The following is a 27915-nucleotide window of genomic DNA, read 5'->3' as shown; positions in this document are numbered from 1 at the left end:
GCAAAAGGATACTCTGAACAGTGTATGACACCTTGCGAACGTCTCATCCAGATGGTACCACTGTAGCAATGATTCATCGCTTTGTGATCCATCCGGAACTGATCATCTTGTACGGACTCGCCGAATTCTGGAGCAAAAAGCATCGCATGTAGGTGACGTAGTATAAGCCCAAAGGCCTAAGGCCTCATACATGTCACTCTGAAAGGAACTTCTCGACGCAAGCTAGTCCGGTCATTATCGTCGTCAAATTATCTCCAACAATCCACTCGTCTCCTCAAAACACCTATCAGCTCCGGCCCATCCAATTCCACCCCCAACTGATCCAAGAATCTCTTCCTCGCTTCTCCTCCATCCGACTTGTCATCTATAAAAGCTACATTCATAGCTTCATCAAAAGTGATTTTCGCTCTCGTGGGCGGCGCCGTCGAATCGTCCTCATCAGAGGTAGACGAAGTGGACGAGGTGGGGAGCGATAAGATCTTGGTTATATCTTGTAACCTTTTCCAAGGTCGATCCGAATCAATGATGATCGTTCCTCCTATTTTCCCACCTGAATCGACATCTTGATTAGACAAAACCCGTCTAGAGATATCTTTCCATTCTTCCACTTCTTCACCTAGATCCCTTCCCCCCCTCTCGGAGAACTTGGACCAGCCTGAATATACACCTCTCTGGAGGATATGGTTCGTTATGTGCAATACGATCTTTCGATAAATTCTCGAGATGACCAGTCTTGGTAGAGTTGAGGAGAGGAGCGTGAGATGGGAGGTATACGTCGTCAACGCGGAGAGGAGTTGGGAGGAAGGTTCTACTCGGTCTGATGAAAGGGGGTTATCCCATCGTCTATGCATCATGAAGCGTGTACATCAGCTTCGTTACTTCCGGATTTAGGTCAAGAGTCGGAGACCCACCTCGTCAGATGCAGCTTCAGGTCGTTCTCCACTTCGACCGTCACGAGTCTGAATATCATATCTTCCGTTCGGGAGCAGAGCAAATCGTATCGATCGATAAGTACGTCAAAGAGAGAGACCGTTACATCCGCATCTCCTACCGGGGAGGTGAACTTCAATGCTTGAGGTAGAAGTGGATCGCTTGCAAATTTCCATTTCAGTTGTGTAGCGTTTTTGAGGTCACTCGACATCTCGACAAAGAACTAGGGGAGTAATGACATTTTAGTTTAAGGTACAACATGAACTTGAACGGCAAGAACAGTGCTCACCAGATCATCAGCCCACTTTCGCATCCCTTCCTCAACCCATCTCCCGCTCAGCAAAGCCTTCACCAACCTTTCCAAACCTGTCTTCCCGCTGGTCAACTTCGTCTGATCAATGTGTACTCCACTCCTCGTGTTTCCTGACAAAGCACCAGGCACAGCTCGAACGAATGCAGATGAAAGACTTTCGAACGCGTCGAGGGAGTTGGAGATCCGAGATTGGTATGTGGACAGGATGGGCAATTGTATGGAGAGGAGGAAAGGCAGCTTGTACTCCAGTTCAGGAAGTGGGGCGTAACGGTCTGATTCAATTGTCAGCTCCGAACTGTCGTGCGCTCCCGTATCGAAGGCAGAGACATACCGATGATCTGCTCTACCAAAGCCTTCACCTGTCTTGCACTCGTGGTGGGCCGCAATCCTGAAGCCTGTCCTTCTTCACCTTCAAGCACCTCGTCGCTAATCGACCATGCTTCGGAAGAAGAGATGATCTCGTTCAACTGATTGTCTGCGACTGAACGGCAATCCAAGTCTTCTCAGTACGGTTCTCTGGTCTTGCGCCATACTCACACTTCTTCTCCCCAGCCAACCACCTCGCAAACCAATCGTCTTCTCTCAATACTACTCCTGTCAGACCCTCCCATGTGCCACTTCCTCTCCCTTCGTAGATAGACAATCCGGACAGATCGAATCCGCCTTCCTTCACAGCTTCATCAAAGACAACAGTTTGGTAGATTGTATGAGCCAATAGAGCAGGGTGGTCGAGCAAGTGCGGTATACGTGAGCGTAACAGAGATAGGAGTACTGGAAAGAGGAGCAATGTGAATTCCGATCGGATGTCTACGGACTCGTAACCTGACCTCGCAGAAAGAGGCTGAAGATAAGTAGTGATGAATGTTTGATGCTCGTATATTTGGTCGAGTATGTTGGCGAAAGCCCATTCCGGCTAAGTGATGAGAATAATGTTTGGATTAGTATGGTATGACATCTCGAATTGTATCGAAGGAACCCACCTTGTCTACTCGATTGGTTCCTTTCGATCCCTGGAAGTGGTACTTGAACCTCAGAGCTATAGGTTGCACCATAGCTTGAAGGGGGTAAAGCCCGTTTCCAGTAGACCAATGCGTTGGTCTTTCTTCCCCGTGCAGATCTTCGCCTCTGTCCAGACATCAGCAAAGGTCAAGATGACCGTAGAAAAGACGGGCCAGGAAGTTCACGTACTCGGCTTGAAGGTACAATAGATCTTGGAAAGATCTCTCGAACGCCCGTCTGGCCTCGACAGTGACAGTCTCGTACATCACTTTCCTCGGCCATCCGATCGTCTCGCAAGCTTTTAGCAGATTTCTGTCAATAGCCGATACAGTCAGCCACCAACGACTGAGTCTCGCACGATCCGAGGCACGCCTTTGCTTACCGCGACATGATCTCCTTCAATCCCTCCCACGTCTGTTCTCTCACATCTCTTACGACCTTGACCAGCGCTATTTCATCCGGTAAGACCCCCTCTAATCGTGAGACAAAATCGTTGAGCTGTCGGTACTGCGGTAGCGTGGCGAGAGGTGATGATTTGTGATTCGAAGGGTCGAGTGTCGCTTCGCTATGAACAGCCAATGACGTCGTCAACGCCATTCAAACGGAATAGTACACGATTTGAAATGACTCACCTCAACGTCACGACCTGTTCCAACGCTCTCGCCCATACTAGTCCAGCTTCCAATCTCCCCAGCTCATCTTGCATCCCCTCCATCTGCTCTAGCACCGTCTTCCCGCGTGGTTGATCCTTCGTTTCCCCCTCTGACTCGACATCGTTATTTGACGAAAGCTCCGAGACTAAATTCGCGAGTTTGTCTGCCAATTCATATCGTTTCAGAGATAAGCCTTGTGCCGAGCTGAGTAAAGTTTGTAGCTTCTCTTGGGTCTCTTCCAATATTCCGGGCAAGATCGCACTCGTCTCATTCAGCTATACAGACTCGTGTCAATTTCGTTGTGTTAAAGCACGTTGACCTTTCCCTGGAAGCGGGGTACAAGTCCATAACGATTGCACCTACCTCGACACTCGCTTTGGCCTCTCTATCCTCCCAATGAGCGATCTCCTCATCCAGATTCCGCTTTCGTCTCTTTGATGGTCCAGAGGTCGGTGGTCTGGGTGGTCTCAGCAATGCATCGAGATCTGAGAATTGGGTATCGATGTGTCTTCGGACGGAGTCGAGTTGTGATGAAGACGAAGGTGGTTGGGCCAATGTACGGATCTGGGCGATGAGTTGAGCTGGCATCGCGGAGCGGTGAAGGATCCGTATGGCTCTAGATGTGTGAACAGTCAAGCCAGCAGTCAAGAGATGTTGTCGAGACCGGACACATCAAGTGTACGAGCATTGTCCGAGTCCTTGGTACATCACTCGAGTACAAGTCGTGTCGTCATCACTTGTATAGAGTCTATCTCAAGAGTGGATTTTTGCTCATCCTCATGACCGCTCTCTCCAAAAACACTCAAACCATCATCCACTTCGACGATCTCTCGCAGCAAGCAAGAATATACATACAGACCAGACTCTGACACATATACAACATGGTCCAACCCTCTTCGGCTGGCAAGAATCTCTGGGTGGCCGCGTCTGATGGTGATCTCGAACGAGTACGAGTGAGTCCGTGTTCACTGATCGGGGTGGCAAGAGTACTTTAGTCAGTTGTTCGAGCTGAACGTTCCTCTGAAAATAGTATCTGATCGAGAATGAGGGTTGTACACCGGATGACAAAGATGCGAACTCGTATACCCCAATGTGAGTGTTGTCACGCTTTGTGTTGTACTGTGTCTACATCCAATTCTTCAGCGGTTCATCTCGGCCGCTCAACCTGCCTCTGACACGAAATGACCTTTTCATTCTGTCCAGGAGATGTGTGCTGATCGGTATATGACGCAGGCATGCAGCAGCCTCTTATGCCCATATCCCACTCCTGACCTACCTCCTGTCGGCCAACGGCAACCCCAATATCCCCGACGACGATGGTGACACCCCTTTATTCGTCGTCGAGTCGTTGGAAGTGGCCCAGTTTCTGGTTGAGAATGGTGCAGAGGCGGGATGGAAGAATGAGGAGGGACTGACTGTGAGTTTAGAGCACCGACTCTGACTCGTTTGTATGTGGACACCGAGCACATCCCACTCCTATTCTTGTCAAGGGTGTCTGGGCGTCAATCTGAACTATCACTCCTGTTCCCCTCGCCCTCCATTGCTTGTCCCTGCCTGACAGACATCACCCAAGATACTCTCATCTCGTTTCCGCATTGGCAATCCAAGCTTGACCGCCTAGCTGACAACCTGTCATTAACTTCTTTCGTCGACAGGCCGCCGACGCTCTGGAAGAAGATCATCCCGAAATCTCAACCTATCTCCGCTCCATAACAAACACTTCCGACCCAGCATCATCCACCACCACCGACGACCAGAACCAAACCGATAACGAGCAAGGTCAAGGTCAAATATCACAATTGGCCCTTGATAACTACACCAACGAACAGACGTCCAACTTGCTCCAAGAGGCGCAGGAGATATTGGAACAATGTACGAGGGACGGGACGGATCCCGATGAGCGGTTGAGGGAGGTTGTGGAGAGGGCTGTTAAGGATGGTCTAGCGTTCGGGAGGAATACGGCCGGTGAGATTGAGGTTCTGCCGGGGAACGGTGCTGCAGGGGGTGTGGAAGAGAAGAGAGCTAGGGAGGAATGACCAGATAGAGCCTTATTTGGAGATCAATACTTTCGTGTACCAACCTTGCTTTCCCTGTCTACCTGAGCTCTACCGACTACCAGTCCCACGGCGCAGTTGATACGGACACACAACCCTTAATGCAACTCTGCGTGGACAGCGCATATCTCGTGCGGACGCGCCGCAAGCTTCATATATACATGCAAAAGTGCTACTTTACCCTGACATGGCTTTGTTCATTACCCAAACATTCTTCCAATGATCTAGAACGAGTTCCACATGATACCATCCAAATCCTCCTCCACAATCATCCCCCGAGCAATGTCTCTAATGCCTCGACGACCTCCTCTGGACATGTCACGTGCCATCCTGCCAGAGTCTTCTTCGCAGGTGGTCCGACAGTCGTGGAGAAGATTTGTTCTGGTCGAATATGCAACTCCACGTCCGGAAGCTCCTCGGCGTCCTCAGGATCCATGGCAGCTGTAACAGCCACAGGAGGCTTCATGATCACCGGCTTGTCACTCTGCACTCCACCGGGAGGGAAGACGGTTCGGAGCGACCGGAACATGTCTTCGTCGGTCTGCAAAACGAGAACAATGGTTAGCCACTGCCTGTACCGCGGAGCTCTTCAATAGCATGTTCACCCACCTTGTCGTCACCCGCACAGAAAATCAAGTCCGCATCGGGGTTCTCGTACATCAACCTCTTCACAATCTCACCCTTGTTCACAGCCAGGGGTCGAACTTCCAGGTTCTTCTTCCCGACGAGGACTGACAAGCCATTCTGTCAATTGCAATTTCGCAAGACGACGTCTTGATGGACCATCCAACTCACCTTCAATCGGTCTTCTGGGCGCCAATGAACTTTCTAAAAGGTCAAGACATTGCTTACATTGGAATTCTCTGCACGTCGATCCTAGTCAGCTCTGTCCATGGGACACGTCAGAGTTTTGGGACTGACTCACCCAAAGTCGGGATCAGAATTTCTGTAATGCCAAGTGATGGATGCCTTTTTGACCTCAATAGTACTTCCCGTTGTTCGCTACACATAGCAGTCAGCAACAACATACTTCCATGTCTTGCTTCATCACTCACCTCGGTATAGTATTTGAAAATCTCCTCCACTTCGCTCATCCAGCTCATATCCAAAGCTTCGGTCATGTTGATGAATTCTTCGACTCCTGGTTGCTTCACGAAAGATCCGTGCTCCGCAGACATGCCAAGTTTGGCGACGTGACCCCAGTGTTCTTCCAGGAAGTCGCCATCTCGCCCGGAAATGAGATAGACAATGTTTTTGGGATCGTCAGACAACGTCTGAATAGCGTTTCGTGTACGCTCTGTGGGGACAGCATGGGATGGGACTTTGACGATGGGAGTAAGAGTGCCCTACAAGTTGGACCCTGGGTCAATAAACGGTACTTAGTCAATTTGGCGATGCACTCACATCGTAGTCGAACAACAACAACCTCTTCTTTGCTTTCTTGTACGCCGAGGCAAACTTTTGCACGTCCAGAGCAGGGGTTTGATGAGCGGTGTGCTCGCCGCCAACATTCTCGAGCAATTGCTTCAAGATGGTGGACGCCCAAGTGTGACTGGTGTGACCCAAGACACCTTCAACGGATTTCGCATGTCGCTCTTGCTTTTCCGCTTCGCTCATCGTAAGACCCTTGTTGATGGCATGTGCGACACCAAGGAGGTCATGAGGGTTGATTTGGAGAGCAGACGCGAACGACGCAGCTGTCCCCATGAATTCTGAGAGGACAAGGGGTGACTTGAAAGTCTTTTCTTGACAGAGAATGAATTCCATGGAGGTGGTGTTCATACCGTCTCGAAGGGAAGTGATGAGAGCGAGATCGGCAACAGATAGCAGGCCGAAGTATTCGTCCTTCTCGAGCGCTTGGTGACTACTCAGAGAGTCAGTAAGATTCTTGAGTCCCTTGGATTCCACTGATTGACTCACTAATGATGCACAGGGGTGAAATCCAAACTTCCGTACGTTCCGTTGATATGACTGACCAGCTCGGCTGTCATTCTCTCGAGCTTGGGGGATTCGGACAGAGCAGGTGTGGTAACCTGGATCAAAACGACCTTGTTCCTCCATTCTGGGTAGACTTGCAGGAACTTCTCGAAAGCCTGGAGCTTGTTGTACACACCCTTGGCGACGTCCAGCTTCTCACGTCCCACGACGATCTTCTTGTCCTTGTAGAGCTGTTTGAGAGCTTCCATTTTAGGGATGACACCGGGGAGGTCACGTTCGTGAATCACGCGCTTAACGTCAAGACCGATTGGACAGTAGCCGACCGCTGTGACCTGGCCGTTCGCATCGACACCGCCGGTAGTGGACTCGTAACCGCAAACTCGGATACACGTCGAGACGAAATGTCGAGAGTAGGAGTAGGTTTGGAAAGAAACAAGGTTGGCACCAAGCATGCCGTCAAGGATTTCTCGTCGAGCTGCAACTAATCAGCACTTCTCATATAGGGGAAGATTCACTCACTAGGGAGACATCTGAAGATCTCAGAACTAGGCCAGGGTGTGTGCATGAACATTCCAATCATCACTTCGATCGGGGTGCCCTGCTCATGTTCTCCCCCAACACTCAGATGTTGTCCCAGAGCCGAGCCAACGTGACTGAGCATCCCACCAATCTTCTCTGATTTCGTCTTGTCGTTGGTGGGAGTGGCACCTTGACTAGTCTCCCAGTCGAAGCCCTTCCTCTTCTCATTGTGAAGGGCAGGAGAGGGGTGAGCGGTTCCCCAGCCGGCGTTGGGGTGGAAAACCTGTCCCAGCGACTCCCTGATCATCTTGGGCGCGAGGAGGAGATGGTAGTCGTGACAAATGATGAGGTCACCAGGTTTGTAAACTTCGGCGACACGCTGGGCAAACATTTGGTTGGTTTTGTGGTAGGCGAGCCAGGAGGGGTCAGGAGAGGGAACATTGGCGGTGGAGTCGAGCCAGAGGAGGTAGTGGAAAAGAGGCCACAAAGCTGTGCAGGTTCAGTGTTGGCTGTCATTGAAAAATATACAAGCGCGACTCACTCTTTTTACAGAAGCCCTCGTAATGACCTTTGCTCACATCGGGTGGAAGGAAGACCGGAACATACTTTAATCTTCCGCCCTTCTCAACATCTGTTTCAACTTCGGTAAACCTTTCCAACTCGGTCTCGACCTCCTTCTTCTCGTCGTTGTTGAACTCTCCGCCAAAGACCATCAGGGGACCTTCTGAGGAAGGAGGGGGAACATTGTTGGCGTCATTAGTGTTGGAAAAAGGGGCCAGGAGGTTGGCGGCGATGGAGGGGAAGGTGGATTGATGCCCCATTTGAGGTGATGTATTGGTGTCGGGCTGAAGGAGGACTTCACCGGTCCAAGCAACGAGGATTTGGTCGTGAGTCTCAGAGAGGCTCTTGATACCAGAGACGAGAGCGGGATGGGCAGTTCTGGAGTGAATTCTCCATTTCGCATCGGCACTTTCGACTGTGGCCTGAACATCTTCCGGCTTGAACTCTGGGGTCATGGGAGGCTGAAGGACACTTCCGCCATTGCCCTCGAGTGATTCGGCGGGAACAATCCGAACGATTTCGACGGGAAGATGGTGCATGACGTGGATGATTCGACCGGAGAGGGGGAGTCCCTTTGCCTTGTGAGCAGCTTCAAGTCGAGCTATTTGAGCCTTGAGCTCGGAGAGAGATGGCGGGATGGCGGGAGCAGGGTCGGGGTGCATGGAATCCATCTTGGGCAGAAAGGCTTGATGGGTGGAGAGCGGTGGGGAGCTGAGTGATTTGCGGTTTTTGTACTATTGCCAGCTAGTGGATCAGAGCGTATGCCAACAATCACGGATCCGTCGATGATACTGTGCGACAACGGTGCATAGGATCAGCCTCGGAAAAGTTCCAAGGGGGGCAAGGGGGTTTGGAAAACGGGTGTCAAGAGGACAGGCGGCGCCCGGAGCCCAAGAAGGCGGCACCCTCGTACAAGACAAAGGGGCCCAACTGGCTTGATGTGAACAATGGAGCAGGCACTCACTCAATCACTGCAGCACGAGTAGACTTGAGATGACTGTATGAGACGATCACGAGGTATGTTCAAGAGCCAAAGGAATAGGAATGTGGTCTGAACAGAGATAAGGAGATGGGTGCTGTAGTGAGTGACTTTTGAAGATGTTTTCTGTTGTCTTTGCGGAACAGGGGTTTGGCCATGGATGACATTTCCTCACGGTAAGTTACATACGTCAAGTACGGTCTAGAACCATCCACATTATTACCGGAAAGGGTAAAGATGTCATGTCTCCCCAGGCACGACCTTCAAGGGGATGATGACGACACCGGTCCGTTACAGGCAGGTGAAATTGTATAGCACAAGAAGTCTCATCGCAGAATCCCTCATCCTCGTTGGTCAAGCGAGTGGCAGACATACAGTGGTTGACTGTTGAGGATGGTCTTCCAACAACAGCATCATCAGCAGTGGGGGGTGATGTGAGCGGATCAAGGTGAGCAGGGTCGAGACAGTAGGATCCGACGGGGTGGATGGACCACGCACGTGTGCAAGCAGCACAGACAACGGCAGCGCATCTCTGTATAACTGATCGATTGTCGTTTCATTCTGTACTGATTAGTCGCAATGAGTCGCGCCCCGAAATGCGGATGTCGACCTTGAACGTCTCACTTCTTATCCCAGACAGCTGCCACTGATGTACGGAAGCACACAAGTAGTCGCACCCTGAGAATCTGATGACCGGACGCACAGACCACTGGCTCGCACTAGTCAACGAATCATCTTCTGATCCGACGGCTTTGCGTGTTCCTTCACTGACTCGAACAGCATCTGGACGTTTCTCTCGCACAGAATTTCCCCAGTGACATACCCTCCACCTTCGTCAATACATATCGTTGTCATTCTGACTGACGTCTCTTTCATTCGCATGTTTTGAGCCACACCCGAACCGCCCACACAAGACCTCCTTTGTTGTTACACCTTTTTGTTCTTTCTGCGGTTCTTCCGCTCCTTTCTTCCAAACTTCTTCAAGAACAATGGAGAGTGGCAAACTTCCCAACCATGATCAATCGCTTCGAGAATACAACTTCCCGGGGATGACTTCCCTCTTACCAGATCGTTTCAGAGACAATAGTCAAAACGTCACTTCTTTGGAAAAGGAGTACGACTTTTCTCCTCGCACACATCCCCTCACACGACAAGCAGCAAGAATGGCCAATCCCGACCCGACGGGCGAGTTCATGTATCAGATACCTGTGAATGGGATGGGGAAGAATTCGTCAGAGGGGGGCATGGGGACGTTGCGACAGGATCAGAGTTTAGAGTGAGTGTCTGGTGCTTTTCAGGACTGCGCTTCCCGGGACAGGACAATGAGGAATGGTCATATGTCTGCACGCGCCCCCTTGGTGTGATCGTACACAACATTCTCTCACTCCATCGTCACCTTGACTTCGCATCACTTTCATAACTCAGACTACATTCTGTTTTCACACACCGCCTTGTCTCTTTCACCATCGTTGGTGCTGATGAACACAATAGCCTCGAAGCACTGAACGAACGCCTTCAAATTCTTGGTCTCGGTCTCTCCAACAACCGTCTCCATCAACAGCATCAACATCTCTACTCACCCATTCGACTGCCCTACGCAGCTTCGCAAAGTCACAAATCTGCTTCAGACATCCATTCACGAAGACAACTATCCCCCGATCCAGCTCACGGCCAGACTTGGCACCAGTACCCTTCGGTGACTGAACTCGCGCCAGGTGATTCGATCAGCATGTACAGACCCACCAGAGCACCCTCCGCTTCGGCGAAATCAAGCCGAAGAGGCGGTACCAATGTCGATCCTGGCGAAGCTGGAGTACCTCAAGAGGAGGATGCAGAACAGTATGAGGATGAAGCAGATCATCAAAATCCAGAGGCAGCCTCTTACTGGTCACAAGACAATGTGACGTACCCGACGCCTAGGACGGGTCGACAATTAGAAGATGAGCTGACGGTGGAGCCGACCAGTGTCTGGACCACCGGTGACGTGTAAGCTTGTCCTCCTTTGTATTTCTCCTTTCTCCTTTGTGACTTGCTGGGGTATTCTCCGGTGACTGATCAGCCGTGCCAATGTATTTTTCAGAAATCGAGGTATGTACGACATGCGAGAACGACTGCTAGATGCAGAAGTATCCCGTAATCAAGATCGAATGGCGGAGCTCCGACGTCAGATCAAAGAAGCTCAGGATCTCGCCACCACAGCCACTCGGCTCGAAATCGCTGAGAAGCAGCTTCGAGAGCTGCAAGCGAGACTGATCGCTGAACAAGTGGCCAGGACTCAGATGGAGCAAGAGGTCGAAAGAAGGGAGGATGAGACCAAGAACTATCAGACGGAATGGGCCAGTGCGGTCAGAGCTCTCAGAAGAGCTAGAGATGAGGGGAAGAAGTCTGAGGAGGAGAAAAGGAGACTACAGCGTTGTTTTGAGGAGGCGAGGGATAAGTGAGTCCATGTATCCTATCTCACTAGAGTGTCCTGACTGTGAGCTAGGTTATGGAAATACCACGAAGCTCTCCGCGTTCGAGAGGCTAGGGCACAAGGCAAGGAGGAGGGCAGAGCCGAGGTGAGTCATGCCACTCGACTAACACAGAGAATCATCGACTCATGGCTTTGCAAAGGCATGGCAAGAAGCTGAACGCTGGATGGGAGGCTCTCCACCCATCCCTGGTGTTGAACCAGTCCAAGCGGTACCAGGGACAGTCCTTCATCAGGCTCCTACGACGGACGTCATCACGCCTCAGAGTCTCCAACCACCGACTGTTCAACAATTCCATCTGTCACAGACACCACCATCCCCACCCAAAGCTCAATATCAAACGCAGCCGGCACCAGCCACCGTTTCCCCGCCTCGCCAGATTCCTCTCGAGACCATCGCTCAGCTCATGGATTATCTTGCAAAGAATCCCGGAGCTTTCCCTCAGCTCAATCAGCTTCAATCTCAACGAGTATCACCTCCTCATGGAGCTCCTGAGGAACCTGGTGCATCGCAAGCGAATCACTCGGTAACTCTGCCAACTCCAGCTGCAGCTCATCAGGCCTCGCAGATGCAGGAACCGAGTGAAGTCCCGCTCCCACAAGCAGCAGTGACGAATCTTCAAGCAGGTCGATACGATATGCCGAATACGTCACAGCCTATGATGGTCCCTGTCATGATGCCCATGGGTCCTCAAGTTAGCATGGGTGGGGATTTCCTGTCTCAACAGCCTCAGCTCAATAGTACGGGTCTGCACCAAGATATAACGGCTGGACTTCCTCAACCACGTCCGAATCAGAGATCTCCGAAGCCCATCACTCGTACCCAGCCCCTCTCCCACCGTACTCCCAGGTCTCAGCCGCCGCACATGCAGCATACCGCACAGCGAACACAGGCTGCATCTCCAGGTCTTGATGCCCCTCGAGCGATGCAAGCAACGGCAGTGTCCACCGAGCTCGGTCCGATCCCCCCAAAGTCCATCCCACAGCGTCATGCTGCAGAATCGTATCTGGTAGGAGTGGATTTTGATCCCTCACTCAGACACATGACACCTGGTGCACCTTCCAGAATGATTCACTCGGCTGCTGTGCCACTGACAGAGAGAAGTGCCGGATTTACTCAACCGCCGACAGCTGCTCGTTCCCAGTTTGATGACGGGGCTTCGGCCTTGGACAAACCTCTTCCGAACCCAATGATTCATTCCGGTGCCAACAATGGGCTTGCAAGGGCACAAACAGCTAAGGCGCCATCAAGAGCTGGCCCGAATGTCACGGACAATCGCTTCAAAATTGGAAGGCGGATGAGCCTTTCTGACGGATTACACACCCAGTCTCGACAGCGACCGATGTCGCAGATACCAGATGGAGATCGGTATCCAATTTTCCCCACAAAAGGTAGAGATCACTCTCGCCAATCGTCATACGGCTCGATCGATCCTGCCGCTATCGGTCTTCCTATGTAAGTACGATTTGAGTTGGCGTAACAAGTCGTTGACTGTGTTCAGGTCTCGAGACGTCTCAGCAGTCCAGAGTCCAGACTCAGAGCTCCGAGGGGAAGGCCGCTCTTCAACTCACCCCACACCTCAGAGGTCAGCAAGAACTCCTGCCAGATCTAGAGTTGCGGGTGCGCTCAGACAAGATCAGGACTTGGCTCAGCCTGGCTTAGAAGACATTGACGAAGCGACTGAGGAAGAAGCACCACGTGGGACCGGAGGTCGGCGAGGCTCTGTGAGTCGTTTGCCTAGGCGCTGAGAGCTGCATTGACGGCAAATCCATAGGTGCCTCCACCAATGATGGGCCAAGGACAGATGCCACCACCTCACATCTTGCAACAAATACAACAAGCGCAAGGACAAGGGTCCATGCAGGGGCAGGTACCTCGTGGCCCACCAAGACCGGCACCTTCTATGCCGAACCTGAGGCACAGAATCACAGTCAGCTCTCCGTTCTTTTTTTTGTGATTTTCTGATCCCGTGCTGACCGGTCGTGTCCGCTTAGCCTGTGATGCCACAGCCTCTCGGCTCTTTCGGTGGTCAAGTTTTTGGTCCACCTCGTGGACCGGATGCTGGCGTGAACAAGACATTCTCGGAACCTCATCAAGCACGTCGGGAGAAACAAGGCCATAGCCATCATCACTCGCTGTCGGCACTGTTCGGAGGTCGTAAGCAGCAAGATCTCGTCGCGAGGCGAATCGAGCAGCTGCCAGAGCCGGAGAGCGCGTATCAACCCCCTAGAATTTATGACCTGTTCGTTCCACCCGGTATGGCACCTGCGGCTGTCAGCGGCGGAGTGGAGGACGTGCAAGGCCCAAGGACTTCCGCGCTGGGTCTGAGTGGAGTCAACGGCGGGGATTACCGGAGTGAGGAAAGTGGAACAATGAAAGCCCCAACTGTACGTGAAACACAGCATGTCAAGAAGCGGAGCTCCTGGTACGCCTAGAAGTGACAAGAACTCACGATGAGCCTGATGCGACAATTTGTCTCTCGGCTCCTGCGACTTCTCAATATCATGATAATGACGATGAAACGACGGCTTTCAAATGCGCTTTGTGATAAGCAGATCATGGTTCAACCGCCTGTACGTTGAAGATTCTCGAGCGCAAGCATACGGCAAGTGTGAAGAAATACGGCTGACATGGCATTCGAACTCTTTTTATTGGCCCTGCAAATTCGCTTATCACCCATTCCTTCCAACTCTCAACCTACTCACAACAGTCGTCAAGATCACGATCGAATCACCCACCATCAGCATTCTTCCCTTCTGAGGCCTCTCCTCCAGTATCTCCAAAATCAGCCCCACCACCCCACAGCGCCGTCCAGCCTCATCACCGTGAACCGATCAATCTCGATACACCTCCCACCGACATGTTCCAAAGAAGGCAAGACGGCATCATCTCTTACGGCAACGAACCTTCCCCAATCGAGCGGATTCCAATCAATCGCGAACCTCTCCAAGTGCCACTTCCACCACCTAGGAGTATCGCTCCTACCGCCTATTCAAAAACGGTATCCCCTCCGGAACATGACAGCAGACATGCACCAAACGGAGAAAGCGAGAGAGAGGCACATGACTTCCATCTTCCGCCTCCACGGAGTATAGCGCCAACAGCATACACCCGAACGGTCGCTGGGAGTCCACCTGAGCAAGCTATGGTATCTTCCGCAGAAGCTGAGGTGAAAGCGATTGACTTTGCCATGACAGTGCCATTGCCGCAGAGCAGGGCTACTACGTGGATCGATCGTAGGACGACAATAACAGTCAGTCGTGTTTCCCATTCAGAACCCTTAGGTACACGTAACTTAATGCTTCTCACGTAGAGTGTACCCGACGTCGAAGAACCACGAACAGCTCGATCCACTACCAAAGTAACACCAAAGAGCAAGCAGTCTGAACGCAAAGTGCTTCGCAAGCCTCCACCTATCATTGGCAGCCATGGGGGCCCAGTCGATCCAAGAAATTTCCCACTTCCACCGAGTAGAGCAGCCACTCATCGTGGAAGAACTTCGAGTGAGTGCACTGCGGAATTGATATTCGGCAATTCGTGGACTGACATATACTCTGGGCTACAGCTTAGGCGACTTCGGTGCCGCCGATCGAAGAGGTGACTGAACCGGAGAGCGGAAGGGAGACCAATGTCCGGCGGAGGTAGCGCACCAGGATTAGCAGATCAAGGGGTTGTCATGGTAGCTGACCAAGAAGTGCCGGACCTGAAGCTGGAACGATATCAAGGACAAAACGATTATACATGGTCTTTCAAGACTACTGTTTACAAGTTCCTTTTTCGTGATATCATTGAAGTCCTATTCTCTTTCGTTTCAGTCTTGATGCAATTGAATCTGTACCAAATCAGCGGCTAGTTCTCCTCCCTGAAGTACTTTGTCTTTCACGACCACATCCCATGTGCATGATCGTTCGACATGGCAGGTGAGGCTAGCGGCGACGTTACGAATCTCGAATTGCTCGAAATAGCCGGCGATTTGAGCGAATCAAGTCTATCAAAATTAGAGACAGGATCAGTCCAGCGTTCTACCACACATGTTCCCGCAAAAAAGAAAATGCAAAGGACTCACCTCCATTCGGCTCTTATTCTACCGTACACAGCTTTAAAACTACTCAATGCACCCTTTTCCTGAACCATAGTCATACTAGTCGTCATAATCCTCCCACCAGGACTGCCCGGTACAGGTACAACATTACCGTTGCCGTTGCCGGTGGAAATAGTTGGGGAATATGGTTGTGAGACGATGATGAGGTTAGGATTGGGGGATGGGAGCGGAGTGGTTGTCGTCCAGGTCGTGTGAGGGAGAAATTCGATGCGGAATCTGACTGATTTGGGGATAGTGAGACCCGACACGTCTATATTCACAGTGTAATATCATATCAGTGTCGTGTCTTCAATTCCACTCAAGCAGACGAGAAGGTAGCAAGTGATTGAGTGATTACTCAGTGGGCTCTATCACAGTAAAAGATGATGTTGTTTCCAGGGGATCTACCGCCGGGACTCACCTCGGATCTCGTCAACGCGACATTTCAGCACCCCCCAGCCATCTGCGTCTTCCACGATCACACTGGCACCAAAGCTCTCAAGGAGCTTGATACATTCTGCTCGGGAACTGGCACAATCGTCGGCGGAAATCAATGTGAAGGTCTATACCCACGATTATAGCGATAGATCAGCATGTATTTTGAATCGGATCTTCGAGCTATGTGGCAAAACCACTCACCGCAGGTTTCCAGCTGAACAGATTCGAGAACCAAGATTGTTTTACTTCATTGCTCTGCCCAAGGAGGAGCGGTGAGGCAGGAGCGGAACTTCCAAGAGGGGGTGTGGAGAGATATGGCGATCCTTTGGGCGAGAGCAGCTCGGATGGGACCTTGGGTGAGAGATCAAGAGGAGCGGCTGGCATGGAAGCGGAGTCAGTACGAGAGATGCAAGAGTTGCGGGACACGATCACTCACGCTTGGAGCGCCTTTTGCCCTCTGACCCTTGTGACAATGGCTTCCGTAGCTTTTCCAACCCGCCTGAATACCTTTGCTGCTGCTGCTGCTGCCCCCCGCCATATGTATTCTCCCTATGACTCGCATCACCAAGGTAAGATCTTCTCCTCCCGACCTCTGCTCGAGTGGTATTGATCCCATTAGCGACTTGAGGCTGATCCGTCACACTTCTAGTATGCGCTGGTCTATATCCCTGTTGAGGCTGAACCTGAATTTGAGTTGGGGTCTTTGCTTGATTCACTGGATGCACCAATGGTGCAAGATCCATGTTGAGTGTCGTTGGAGTAGTGATTGTTTCACCTTGAGATAATGCTGGACTGGCCATGGGTGAATCTACGACGATACTAGATCTTGGCGAAGCCGATCCTATGAGTTGGAGTTGTTCGGCGATGTCATGGAAGAATTTTTGCAATGCAGCATCTTGCACTTGGGGAACATTGATATTTCCCAATGCAGCGCCTACAGCCATACCCAACGGTGGACTACTTGGTGCCGGGGAAGGCGTCGGTGGCGGAGCAGTCGTGGCAACGCCGATACTCAGACCCAAGCCCATCGGAGTGAGTGTTGATGAATCTGCGGAATGAGGTGTAGGTCGTTGTAGTGTGATTTTGGGTAATCGTGGATCGACAGGTGTCACAGTAGACGGCACATGAGCTTGTACAGAGGTAGTCTTTTCGGTGTGAGCTGGGGTACGAGGAGTGGCCGTGATATTGGTCGACTTGGGAGCAAGAGGATCGGGAGAAGGTCGAGGTCCGCCGACACGCGAAGTAGGCGTAGCAGGTTGTTTTGGCGTAGGTGCCGGCCGAGTAGCAACGTGAGTGTGGGTGACTGGTTCGTTCTCTGTGTCACGATGGTCTCGGGATCTCTGAAGTCTTTCTTTCTCCCTCTCCCGATCGCGCTCCTCACGGGTAACGGCTTTGCGAATCGTGCTTCCGTTCCCTGCTGTAGCGCTCGATCGAGCCGTGCGCTTGTGAGTGGCGGTCGAATCGCTCTTCCTTCGGCGTTCTGGTGGTCGACATTCTCAGCTGTGTTCCGGCATTCGTACAGAAATGGCTACCGCAGCGCTCACCCGTTGTTCCTCGTCGTGACTCTGGATCAGGGTTGAAATTCTCCAGATGTTTGTTACGATACTGCAACAGCAAAAAGTAAAATGCCTTCTCCCACGTTTTCCTTCCCAAAGAAATCACGTCAGCACTGCAAGCTTCGACAGAGGAGGATCCACACCCACTCTGTCGATAACAAGGATCGGACGATCTCTCTCTCCGAAGCACCATTCCACAGTGTTCTCAGGTTCCTCAAGATATCCCTGTCGATGTCTCTTTCGGATCTGACCGGTCGGGCGATCTCCTCGAGACGTGGTGGCTCGACGAGATTGATTCGACGGCCTGAATCGGTATCTTGTTTTCGTTGGAAGAACGGATGACGCATGATGTCGTGCATCTGACAGCAGGCAACCATCAGCTTACGATTCTTACTTTCTCAAGATAAGTTAGAACTCACAGGAATGCGCCTCTCTGGATCTACTACTAGCATTCGCATGATCAAGTCCTTTGCATCGTTCGGCAAGTCGGCCGGCATGGAAAACCGCCCAGTCTTGACTTTCTGGAGTAGGACGCGAATGTTTTCGTCGTCGAATGGAAGTCTACCAGTGAGGAGGGCGAAGAGGATCACACCGCAAGACCAGATATCGGATGCTGCACCGTGGTATGACATGCCCTACGCCCGAGCCGTCGACATCAGCAATGTCCGATCAAGAAATCATGGTCCTTATCACATTGCAAGGCCGGAAAAATGTCACAAAGACGAGAAGATTATGTCACTCACCGCCACGATCTCCGGACTCGCATAATGTGGACTGCCACAACTCGTCTCTAGTAGCTTATCACTGGGTTCCAAAGCAGCCATCCCGAAATCCGCAATCTTGATATTCTTCTCAGCGTCCAGAAGCAAGTTCTCAGGCTTGAGATCGCGATGACAGATATTGAATCGGTGGCAGTAATCTACGCCGGCGATGATCTGTTGGAAGTATCGTGAAGCCTCGTCGGGCGGAAGACGACCTTGTGAAACTAGATAATCGAAAAGTTCGCCGCCTTCCACGTATTCGAGGACCAGGTAGCTAAGTGATGGACCAGTCAGCACATCCAAACCTGTCAAGCTTGATTGAAGGCCCAAGGGTTGCCCAAACATGGCAGAGTGGAATCGGTTGGGCGAGTTGATGGATCATAGAGTTCCCACTCACAGCTCCTTTGCAGTCTCCCACACATCGTACAAACTCATCACATTCGGATGATCGACCAGTTTCATAATGACGATCTCCCTCTCGATCCCCAATACCGCTTTATCGTGCTTCACCCCGGCTTCAGACATCGACATTCGAGAAGTCATGAGAAGAGCATGTTTGGGTACAATCTTTATTGCCGCATACTGGCCTGTTTTTGAGTGTTTGGCGATTTTGACTCGGCCTATCGCGACATCAAAGGAGTCAGTCCAATGTGCGGCCTCGCGGTCCCTACACATCACTTCAGCAGACAGTTTCACACACCACTTGCACCCTTTCCGATGGTCCTGCCTATACGCCACGGTCCGATGACCTTTGGATCGCCGGGTAAATCAGCGGCAGACTTCCCTCCTGTCGCTGCTGATTCTTTCTCGAATCGAGTTGGCGCTCGTCGCGTGGAGTGTCGTGCTCTTGGTGGAGATGGTGTAGGTGGATGAGGTGAGGTGGGCATCATTGATTGTAATGAGATTGGATTTCCTCGATGCAAGGATGTAGATCTGGTTGGAGTCCGGTATCGCAATCGTTGACAGGTCGTGAGGGTGTTCTAGGCGTCAATACTATCGAGTTGTGAGGCTGAAGGAAAGCAAAAAATCTTTTTGTTGGTTGAAATTGCTCAGTTGACAGAGCGACCAGCTCTGCCCTTGAAGCAAATATAATTATAAGTCAAAGAGGGATGGAGAAAGAGAACAGACAACAGGCAGAATCGAATCTCAGAAGAAGGGAAGAATAGAAAGTCAACCGTCTCAGCCTTATTACATCTTTGTGCTATCATTCACTCGTGCACCTCACCCTCGAATAGCTTCGCAAGCTTCAGCAGGCTTGATACTCAGCATATCAAGCAAGCATGTATTGTTGATGGCATGGCTGACGTGAAGCCTCGTCTGTGTTGTGGTGCACTATCGACAAAAGGCCATGAGACCGGGCCGGCTGGAGAAACCGGGCTTGACTTTGTCCTCTTTAGTAGACTCGACTGACGTCGAAACATCCTCTTGTTATATCCCGTCTGCCGTCTTGAAAGTGCTCAGATTATACGGGCGTATGGGCGACAGACATCGCTCATCAGATGGGCGAAGGTTGAGGTGATTTGTGATGGTAAGTAACGTCAAGAACAGCTAGTCGTCACAATGTCTCAAAAGAGTAGACGCGCCAAAATCATACCTCACCTCCCATGGGCTCTGTCCACTCGAGTATCTTGCAAGACGATAACTGTCATAGAGACACTCACTAGAGCAGCACAGCCCGACATCATCAGTCCAAACGCTTTTTCTCAAGCATGCAATAATGCATTCACAAGACGGTTACAAGTAAAGGAGGATCACAAGGATCTATACAACGATGTGGCGCGCCTCGAGTGTGGCACCAATATAGTGTGGCACTTGGAGGTCCATGCTTTTCTCCGCGATCGTCTCAGCATCGTCCGGATTTCGACTATGAGACGTCGCGCTGCACCTCGCCCGTCAAACACCTCTGTAAATGGGAGCAGTACCTTCAAAGCACTTGTACAAACATCACGGTCAAAACGAATCGCAAGCTGCCTTTCTTGATACAAATATGTCATTTCTCTCCCCGGATCAAAAAAATCGGTAATGGGCCCATTAAATGGGGTGGGTGAAACAAATTCGAACGCGGGTAGTGAAACAGACACACGGCGTGCTCTAGTAAAAGGCGAGAGCATGATGCGGGATGTGTTTGATTCCCCGCGATGAAGGGCGAATTGATTTATGAGGCTATATAATGTACACCCCCAAAGCAGAACGTAAGTTCATCGGTTTTGAACGATTTAGACGCGGTCGACCTTGTTGAGTTTGATTGCGCCAAAGTTCTTTGCATGTGCCATACCTGGTTGTTGCTATGCGTTCTGATCGTGACTTTGGGCACAAAATGAAGTGATCGTATCCACGAGAGGTGCTTAGAACACTGCCGAACAACAATTATTGTGCTGGAATTAACGTCATCGGGGCTCCGCAGCGATCATCGTTTTTGGGTTTCATCGACGGAGCTAATTAAATCGATTGTTGTTGATGTTCTCCCATGTAGTTTCATCGATCGTATCCATCTCTGCACATTGCGCATACGCTACATCTTGTCTGACAAGCAGTCCAGCTCTCTGTCTCGCAATGGCCTCGTCCGCACCCGCACCCGCACCCGCACCAGCGCCCAAGCCCAATCCAGGTCCAAATCATCTCTCCACCTCTCATGCCTATTTCCTTCGACCCTCGTCATCTCCCACTCTCCCACCAACAGCTCTTCTGCTACGTGGTGTGAATCTGTCGTCAACGTCCAAGTACCCTACACTGCCAGACTCGCTCTCTCGGTACTCAACCCTCGTGTCCGACCCGTCTTCGTTGACAAGATCGCAGCGAGATGATCTCCGACGTGTTCTGGCTGGGCAGGAGAGTCATTTAGGGGAAGAACAATCGAGATGGTGGAGTGAAGCCGAGGAAGGAGGGAGGGATGGATGGTTCTCGGGCAGACCCTTCCCGGAGGAAGAAGCAGATGTGAGGGCGACTTGCGTTGGTTTTGTAAAGTACTGACTTTGGCGCCATAGGTGCACTTGAGACGGCTGAAAGCCTGGGGTTTTACAACCATACGATACTTGGTGACTTGGGAGGCTCTTGAGCATGCTGGACCGTGAGCAACCCCTTCCTTCTGTATGCTGAGCTCTGGCTTACCCTCTTGGTGATAGTGGGAAGTACGACGACGCGTACATTGACTACACCATCCGCATTTTGCGGAAATGTCGTGATCACGGTTTCCGAGTCTGTAAGTTATACGCTTAATACGAACTCACAGATGGAGCTCAATGTCCGCGATAGTCATCTCACCGCACCAAGACACCTGGTCTCGATTCACCTCTGGTTCAGGGGCACCTTATTGGGTTCTCCAAGCCGTCGGTCTGCATCCGCGTAGAATACATCAAACTGGATCAGCGGTAGTACACCAATGTTGGGCGACCGAAGGGTATGGGGGTGAAGAAGGTGTCAAAGCCGCATTGAATGGCACTCTGGATGAGTGGCCTGACAGTATGTCGTACCTCACCGCAACTATGATTGATGCTGATCTGGTGACTACCTAGTGATTTGGAACACAAACCTCAATCGCTTGGCCGCTCGACATTGCTTCACGATGTTCTACGCTTCCGAGACTTTCGCTCCGAAATGTATCATAGATGGTGTACCTGTCGGAAAATGGCTGAGAGATCATTTCAATGCGGCATATGGACAGTGAGTCACCTCCCATACAGTGCTGTCAAGCAGTAGGAGCTGACACCATTCTCGCAGCCTTGCGGATTGCTTCCGAGATGCTGGAGGGGTGCTCGACGACTGCGTGATTGGTTGGGACAGCATGAACGAACCTCATGAAGGATTCGTAGGTATGCCGGACCTGACGACCTTTCCCAAATCACAATCTTTCAAGTGGGTCATGTCTTGCCCTCCCGTCATTTGTTAGGAACTAAATATACGCTTTGATCGCTCAGGAAAGGACCGTCTCCAACGCCCATCCAAGGCTTCCGTCTGGGTATAGGGCAGACAGTTGACGATATCGAATACGGCGACTTCACTTCAACGGGTCAAAAATCAAAAGGCAAAGTCACGCTGACACCGCCCGGTGGCAAAGGAGTATGGTTGTCGAGGAAGGAGGCAAGAGAGGCTGAGGAGAGGTGGGGTTGGAAGTGGGGAGACGAATGGGATTTCTGGAACGAGGATGGCGAGGCTGGATGTGTCTGGGCTGGTCATGCTGTGTGAGTCGGGAGTATTCGATTGCCTTCAGTAGTAGTGCCTTACTTACAATGGGTTTCGACTAGCTGGGATCCAAAAACAGGATCCGTATTGAGCAAACAATACTTTCAGAGACCGGACAAAGAGAACGCTGCTTTCATAGAGGACTTCTGGAAGAGTGAGTTGAAACTGCTAGAGACCTGTGTCAGGATAGCTAGCATGACAGCTGATATGGCTACAGATCACTACACTTCGTTCATCGGGCGCATCAGAGAAGCTCACCCCAATGCTATCTCTTTCGTGAACCCGCCTATCTTCGAGTCTCCGCCCGACATCTCCGAGGAGGTGAAAAGAGGAAGGATTGCGCTGAGTTCGCACTTCTACGATGGTTTGACTATGCTGGGCAAACGTAAGTCATATTATATGATTGTCTCAAATCAATTCTGATGTTCCACTCAGGTCGGCATAAGTTCAACGCAGTACGTCAGCTGTGTGTCCTCATATTAAGCCATGAAGTTCAAGTTAATTTTATTCACAACTACTGCAGGACGCTGTCGGCATGCAGCGGGGCATCACAAACATATTCTCGGCGATCAAATTTGGGACAAAATCAATAAGATCGACGCTGCGAGACGAGCTAGGCGAGCTGAAGAGCGATGCGCATGACGGCGATGGTATTGCCGGCGAAGAAAGTGGAGGAGGGGAATATCCTAGTGGGTCTTTGTGTGAAAAGAAATGGACGTTCTGCCGGGGACTGATGATGATATAGCTCTGATTGGGGAGATCGGTACACCATGGGACATGAAGCCTGCCTCCAAGCTGTTTGGTTTGGCGAAGGGCAAACCAGAGCGAAAGGACTACAGGGAGCCCGCCAAGGTAAGCCGATAGGTGTGGCTGTGGATCGACTAGCTCGGACACTGAGATTTCCTCTACAGGCTATGGATGAAGTGCTCAATGCGTGTGGTAGGTCATTTCTCTTAGGCGAGAGTTCTGCTCATCCAGTTTGATGTGCAGACGGTCACAACGCTCTCTCATATACATTATGGGTTTATGAACCTCTCAACACCCACGCTCACGGAGACGGATGGAACGGGGAAGACCTTTCATTGTTGTCGTTTGACGAGATCCCCCCCGAATCGAATGACGACCTCTTGATCTCCAATCCACGCGATCTTCTCAGTTTGATAAGACTAGGAAGCAGAGGAATTGAAAGTTGGTGTAGACCTTACCCTGCGGAGATCGTGGGAGGCCAAGTGGTGAAATTCCGGTTTGGGATGAAGGACGGAGAATTCGGGTTGACCTTGCGTATTGGTGGTGTAGAGGGGTTGGGATTGGAAGAGGAAGGTATGAGTATTCCAGCTGGTGATGGGTCCAGGCAAGAGGCCAACGGTCAAGATATCTCGATTTCTCAGACCGAGGGCAGAGTGATAGAAGGACATACCCTTATCTATCTTCCTTACGTCCATTATCTTCAGAACTCGGATCAAAAAGTCAAATCACCCAAATCAAATAGTCGATATCTACTCGGCGAACCGGACTCCAAAGATGGATTAGATTGGGATCAACGGATAGGTATGCCAGCAAGAGTGGAAGTGGAGTTGGAGGAGATGAGCGAGGGTAGATTGGAGATTGAAGGTCAGTGGGGGAGATGGATATATCCTCTCAGAAGCGGCGAAGGAGGGAGGGATTTGAGGTTGGTTCTTAGAAGATGGGGAGGAGACGACCAGAGTGGAGATATGAGCAACCGGAAGTCACAGGAGGCCGATATCAGTCGGTGACCAGTGGTTCGTTGGTCAAGATGTTGGACAATCTAGAAAACCACTGTAGCGTTACTAGTGTACTACGCGAACATCTCATACCGGTGCATGCGATTCTTTCCCGACACCAGAAAGTCCTCGGCCACTGCTTCAATTTCCAATTGCGTTGACGGAGAGACACTCGAGCTCTAGTGACATGACCCGGACTCGGATGATCGACTTCGCCCGTATATACATATATCTGCTCGCTCCGTCCGTGGTGTTGAGTCAATCTGCGAGTTTGCTTCGCACCTCTTCGTCCCAGGTATAATACATGCATACAGCCCATTGTGATCCCAGTGGTATAGATCCACGACCCATCTATCGTTTCTTGTTGGCATTCTTGATCCGCTTAAGTGCTCGGACCTTCAGAATGGAAAAGCAGACAAGTCAGTGACAAGACCTTAGTGCATGCTCGTCTGGAATCGAGCTGACGCCCGATTCGAATAACACGACTCACCTCCTTGCGCATTCTAGCATCCACAATCTTGTACTTGCCCTTGACACCCTTTGGTCTTCCCTTGACACCCTTATGTATACCTTTGGCCACGACGACCTTCTTATCCTTAGCCTTCTCCTTCCCCTTGGCCGCCTTCGCCAGCATCCGCCTGACCTGTCTTGCCTTCTCGCCATCTCCCATCTCTTCAGATTCCATAACACCATCCGCCTTCTTCTTGGCCTTCTCCATCCTCTGCATGGTCTTGAACTTCTTCCTCGCTTTCGCCTCTGCGACCTTCTTGATAGGTCTAGCATCCAAAGCACGTTGTTTATCTCTCAGAGCGTCCACGGCTTCTTTCGTGATGGGGATATTCGGTTTGTAGTATTTTGTTTCATCGTCCAAGAACCAAGACGGTAGACCGTCCTTGTTGTGTCCTGAAAGTCGATTGAATCCCTGATCGACAAGCTGAGACGCAGTGACTTGTCGGTTGACCAATGCAGTTGCGAGCGTCACGGCTTCAGCGGTCAAAAGACCCTTGTCCTTGATGATCTTCTTCTTCACCTCGTCTTGATCTTCGTCGTCCACATCCCAAGCTGTTCCGTCGTCTTCTGGTTCTTGAGGCACTATCTCAAAGTCGTCGTCCTGAGGTAAAGAACAATTGTCAGCTGGCAACCATAAACGCGATCCAGCTCTCCCACTCACCCCATCGTCATCCAGCGTACTGGTTCCACCAGAATCTTCGTCCATTTCCACATCATCGTCGACTTCACTGACGTCATCCTCGTCTCCCTCTTCTTCCGTCTCGACCAGCTCTTCTTCATCTTCATCCTCTTCCTCCTCTTCCTCATCATCCCCATCCAACGCTGCAAGATCACCAATATCTTTGAAGACTGATTGGTCGAACCATAGTTGAGCCTGACGACTCATCTGCGCTCGCTTCTCCGTTTCCTGCAGAGATGTCACCAGATTACCTGCAGCACCGCTAGGTCTCGAGACCCTTTCCTTTCCAGCCTTCTCGAACTTGACAGCTTTCTTCTTGGGCTTTGCCACCGCCTCCTCTTGGTCCATTTCGACATCGGAGTCGGAGTCGGTGTCCGAATCTGAATCAGCCTCTCCGATCCGAGCCTTCTTCGATGCCAAAACATCCCATCCACCCTCGCTATCGTCGTCACCCTCTCCGTCTTCGCCTTGTCCACGTCCAGCTCCATCTTCGTCATCGCTCCCGTTTTCCTTGATTCCATGCCAGGCATCGAAGTTCTTGTCCTTCATTCTATCCTGCTTGACCTTCCACTTTGCATCCCTCTCCTGCATTCTCTCCCTGTAATTCTCATACAGTCCGTCTAGCTCGCCTTCAAGCGCAGCAGTCTTCCTCTCCCTCTCTTCGTCGGAGTCTAGTATCTCTTCGTCCGACTCCTCCTCAGATTCAGAGGACGATGACTCGTCCATGCCATCGGCTTCTCTAACGATATCCGTCAAGGTCTTCAAGCCAGATCCATCGTGTCGACGGGCTTCGTTCTCGCCCTCTTCAAGATCGAAGATCTCCTCTTCACCCTTAAGCGCAAGATCGTTATTCTCGAGATCTTCAGGAGCAGTCATGTTCAACTGCAGTTTCAAAAGCTCTCGAGCCTTCTTCTCATTGGCTCGCTTCTTCTCTCGCTTTTGCTTCGTGACCTTAGCCTCGTGAAGCTTCTTTAACTGCAAAAGTGTGTCAGTCAGCAAGACGCAGGATTATTTCATGTCCAGGGCAGACACTTACTTCGTCGGTGATTTGCTCTTCTTGGTCCATCTCCTCCACAACTACATCCTCGGTGAGATCCGCTGTAGGATCGGCCTTTACATCCAGTCCAGTTTCCAACCGAATGGCAAGACGCCACTTCATCAATGCTTTGAAATCTCCCTTTCCTAAAACCTTCAAATCCTCGAAGTTCGCTACGATCTCGGGGGTCGTGTGCCGTGATTTCAACCAGCTGTCCACGTTTGTCAGGTGTCACTCAGATACAAACCGGGGGCTGAGCAACTCACGCCTTCTCTTCGTCTGACACGAATTCGACCTTGTTCATATTTCCCAAAACTAAAACAGGATCCGGGCCTTTGACAAAGTCCTCTGCTTTACAGGTGAAGAAGTTGGTGTAATTGCCCTCGGCGTAACCCTCTCTGTGTCTTCTCTTCTTCTCCGGCGCAAAGACATTCGAATGAGCATGGGAGTTGGCTGCCAAACGAGCAGCGGCAGCAGCAGCGGTTGAGGTGGAGGCTTGGGTAGCGGGGCCTGAACTGGAGGACTCAGGCTCGATGATGGAGGTGGGAAGGGATGTGACGTCTTTGAAGACGTGCTTGGGGTCGAGGAACTTTGGATCGATGTGTTTGGGGGCGATGAAGTCTCGGCAGACGACGAAGATTTCAGCAGACACATTTCTGGTTGCAAATCTGTCAGTGACTGATATACTGCTCTGAACGAAAAAGGCATCTGCTCACCTGGAAGAAGGGGGTTTTGTCGCTTCGACGGTCTTGAACAGTTGTCCAAAGACCCACATCAGACTGTTGTAATCTTGACTTCTGAAAACTTTGGTCACGAAACTACCGCCCTTGATCAAGAACTCTGTCGCCAATCTCAAACTTTGCAGCACCAATTCGTTCTGTGTGAAAGCGTCTTGCACCCAAGCGGAACCGACATTGGGAGCACCATCGTGTAAGACAAGATCGGCCTTCCAGTCGTGCATATGTGAGCGAAGTGTTTGTCGACAATGAGGGGTGGTGATGTCCGATACGAAGGTGATGACATGGGGCAATGGTTTGATGGGGTTCAGATCGACACCGATAATGAGCGATCCTTTCGGCATGTATTTCTCGGCCACTTGGAGCCAACCTCCAGGAGCGGCACAAAGATCGATCACACATTTGGACTTGGAGAGAAGGTCATACTTTCGATTCAAATGAACGAGTTTGCTGTGTTGATTTGAGAGTCAGTCCCTGTGTCCCAGTCGTTCGCAGGAGGACTGGACAGTCAAAACTTACAAAGCTGAACGAGCTCTATAGCCTTGCTCTTTGGCGAGTCGATAGAATTTATCCAAACGACCCTTACCTGTCTTCTTGTCGTGCTTACCCATCTTGGCGAGGGGGGCGTGAAGGAGATCCGATAGACGATTGAGATGAGGAGTTGACGGAGAGTACACAAGTGTTGAGAGATGCGAACACAAGACGAGTGAACGGTGGCAACTTGAAAAGTCTGCCAGGAACGAGATAGCGGAGAGAGGGAAACAACTCCGTTTCAGAGT

General features: G+C 51.1%; 7 protein-coding genes across 7 annotated transcripts; 3 read left to right on the top strand and 4 right to left on the bottom strand.

Annotated features, from left to right (window-relative positions):
- Positions 1-248: 248 nt before the first annotated feature.
- On the bottom strand, positions 249-3483 carry IAR55_000397 (uncharacterized protein; the record flags this gene model as incomplete). The annotated part of the gene is made up of 10 exons (XM_066943533.1): positions 249-843; positions 912-1153; positions 1220-1515; positions 1575-1724; positions 1781-2156; positions 2224-2368; positions 2432-2554; positions 2625-2807; positions 2875-3170; positions 3259-3483. 10 exons carry the CDS (start codon positions 3481-3483, stop codon positions 249-251), a joined length of 2631 nt encoding a protein of 876 aa, XP_066806075.1.
- Positions 3484-3776: 293 nt separating this feature from the next.
- On the top strand, positions 3777-4931 carry IAR55_000396 (uncharacterized protein; the record flags this gene model as incomplete). The annotated part of the gene is made up of 4 exons (XM_066943532.1): positions 3777-3848; positions 3926-3987; positions 4129-4312; positions 4551-4931. The coding sequence occupies 4 exons, from the start codon at positions 3777-3779 to the stop codon at positions 4929-4931; spliced, it is 699 nt and encodes a 232-aa protein (XP_066806074.1).
- A 286-nt stretch (positions 4932-5217) lies between these two features.
- Positions 5218-8638, bottom strand: IAR55_000395 (trehalose-phosphatase; the record flags this gene model as incomplete). The annotated part of the gene is made up of 9 exons (XM_066943531.1): positions 5218-5490; positions 5559-5680; positions 5745-5812; positions 5875-5951; positions 6005-6295; positions 6354-6813; positions 6870-7362; positions 7407-7895; positions 7948-8638. 9 exons carry the CDS (start codon positions 8636-8638, stop codon positions 5218-5220), a joined length of 2964 nt encoding a protein of 987 aa, XP_066806073.1.
- A 1297-nt stretch (positions 8639-9935) lies between these two features.
- Positions 9936-14987, top strand: IAR55_000394 (uncharacterized protein; the record flags this gene model as incomplete). The annotated part of the gene is made up of 11 exons (XM_066943530.1): positions 9936-10222; positions 10438-10932; positions 11027-11383; positions 11432-11504; positions 11560-12872; positions 12919-13141; positions 13192-13347; positions 13412-13804; positions 14128-14670; positions 14731-14920; positions 14983-14987. 11 exons carry the CDS (start codon positions 9936-9938, stop codon positions 14985-14987), a joined length of 4035 nt encoding a protein of 1344 aa, XP_066806072.1.
- A 309-nt stretch (positions 14988-15296) lies between these two features.
- Positions 15297-19140, bottom strand: IAR55_000393 (uncharacterized protein; the record flags this gene model as incomplete). The annotated part of the gene is made up of 11 exons (XM_066943529.1): positions 15297-15405; positions 15484-15769; positions 15920-16061; positions 16138-16313; positions 16373-17416; positions 17481-17581; positions 17640-17851; positions 17912-18127; positions 18236-18527; positions 18651-18873; positions 18954-19140. The coding sequence occupies 11 exons, from the start codon at positions 19138-19140 to the stop codon at positions 15297-15299; spliced, it is 2988 nt and encodes a 995-aa protein (XP_066806071.1).
- A 1666-nt stretch (positions 19141-20806) lies between these two features.
- Positions 20807-24186, top strand: IAR55_000392 (uncharacterized protein; the record flags this gene model as incomplete). The annotated part of the gene is made up of 14 exons (XM_066943528.1): positions 20807-21187; positions 21238-21320; positions 21376-21452; positions 21506-21712; positions 21766-21913; positions 21971-22105; positions 22168-22431; positions 22495-22586; positions 22650-22817; positions 22868-22887; positions 22956-23121; positions 23178-23284; positions 23344-23371; positions 23423-24186. The coding sequence occupies 14 exons, from the start codon at positions 20807-20809 to the stop codon at positions 24184-24186; spliced, it is 2640 nt and encodes an 879-aa protein (XP_066806070.1).
- A 339-nt stretch (positions 24187-24525) lies between these two features.
- On the bottom strand, positions 24526-27747 carry IAR55_000391 (AdoMet-dependent rRNA methyltransferase SPB1; the record flags this gene model as incomplete). Its single annotated transcript, XM_066943527.1, has 7 exons — positions 24526-24570; positions 24665-25285; positions 25346-26338; positions 26400-26610; positions 26666-27055; positions 27116-27586; positions 27656-27747. 7 exons carry the CDS (start codon positions 27745-27747, stop codon positions 24526-24528), a joined length of 2823 nt encoding a protein of 940 aa, XP_066806069.1.
- Positions 27748-27915: the final 168 nt, after the last annotated feature.

The sequence above is a fragment of the Kwoniella newhampshirensis genome, chromosome 1, assembly GCF_039105145.1.
Source record: "Kwoniella newhampshirensis strain CBS 13917 chromosome 1, whole genome shotgun sequence".
NCBI lineage: Eukaryota > Fungi > Basidiomycota > Tremellomycetes > Tremellales > Cryptococcaceae > Kwoniella > Kwoniella newhampshirensis.
The sequence above is the reverse complement of the archived record's forward strand: the minus strand, read 5'-3'. Positions and strand labels throughout refer to the sequence as shown.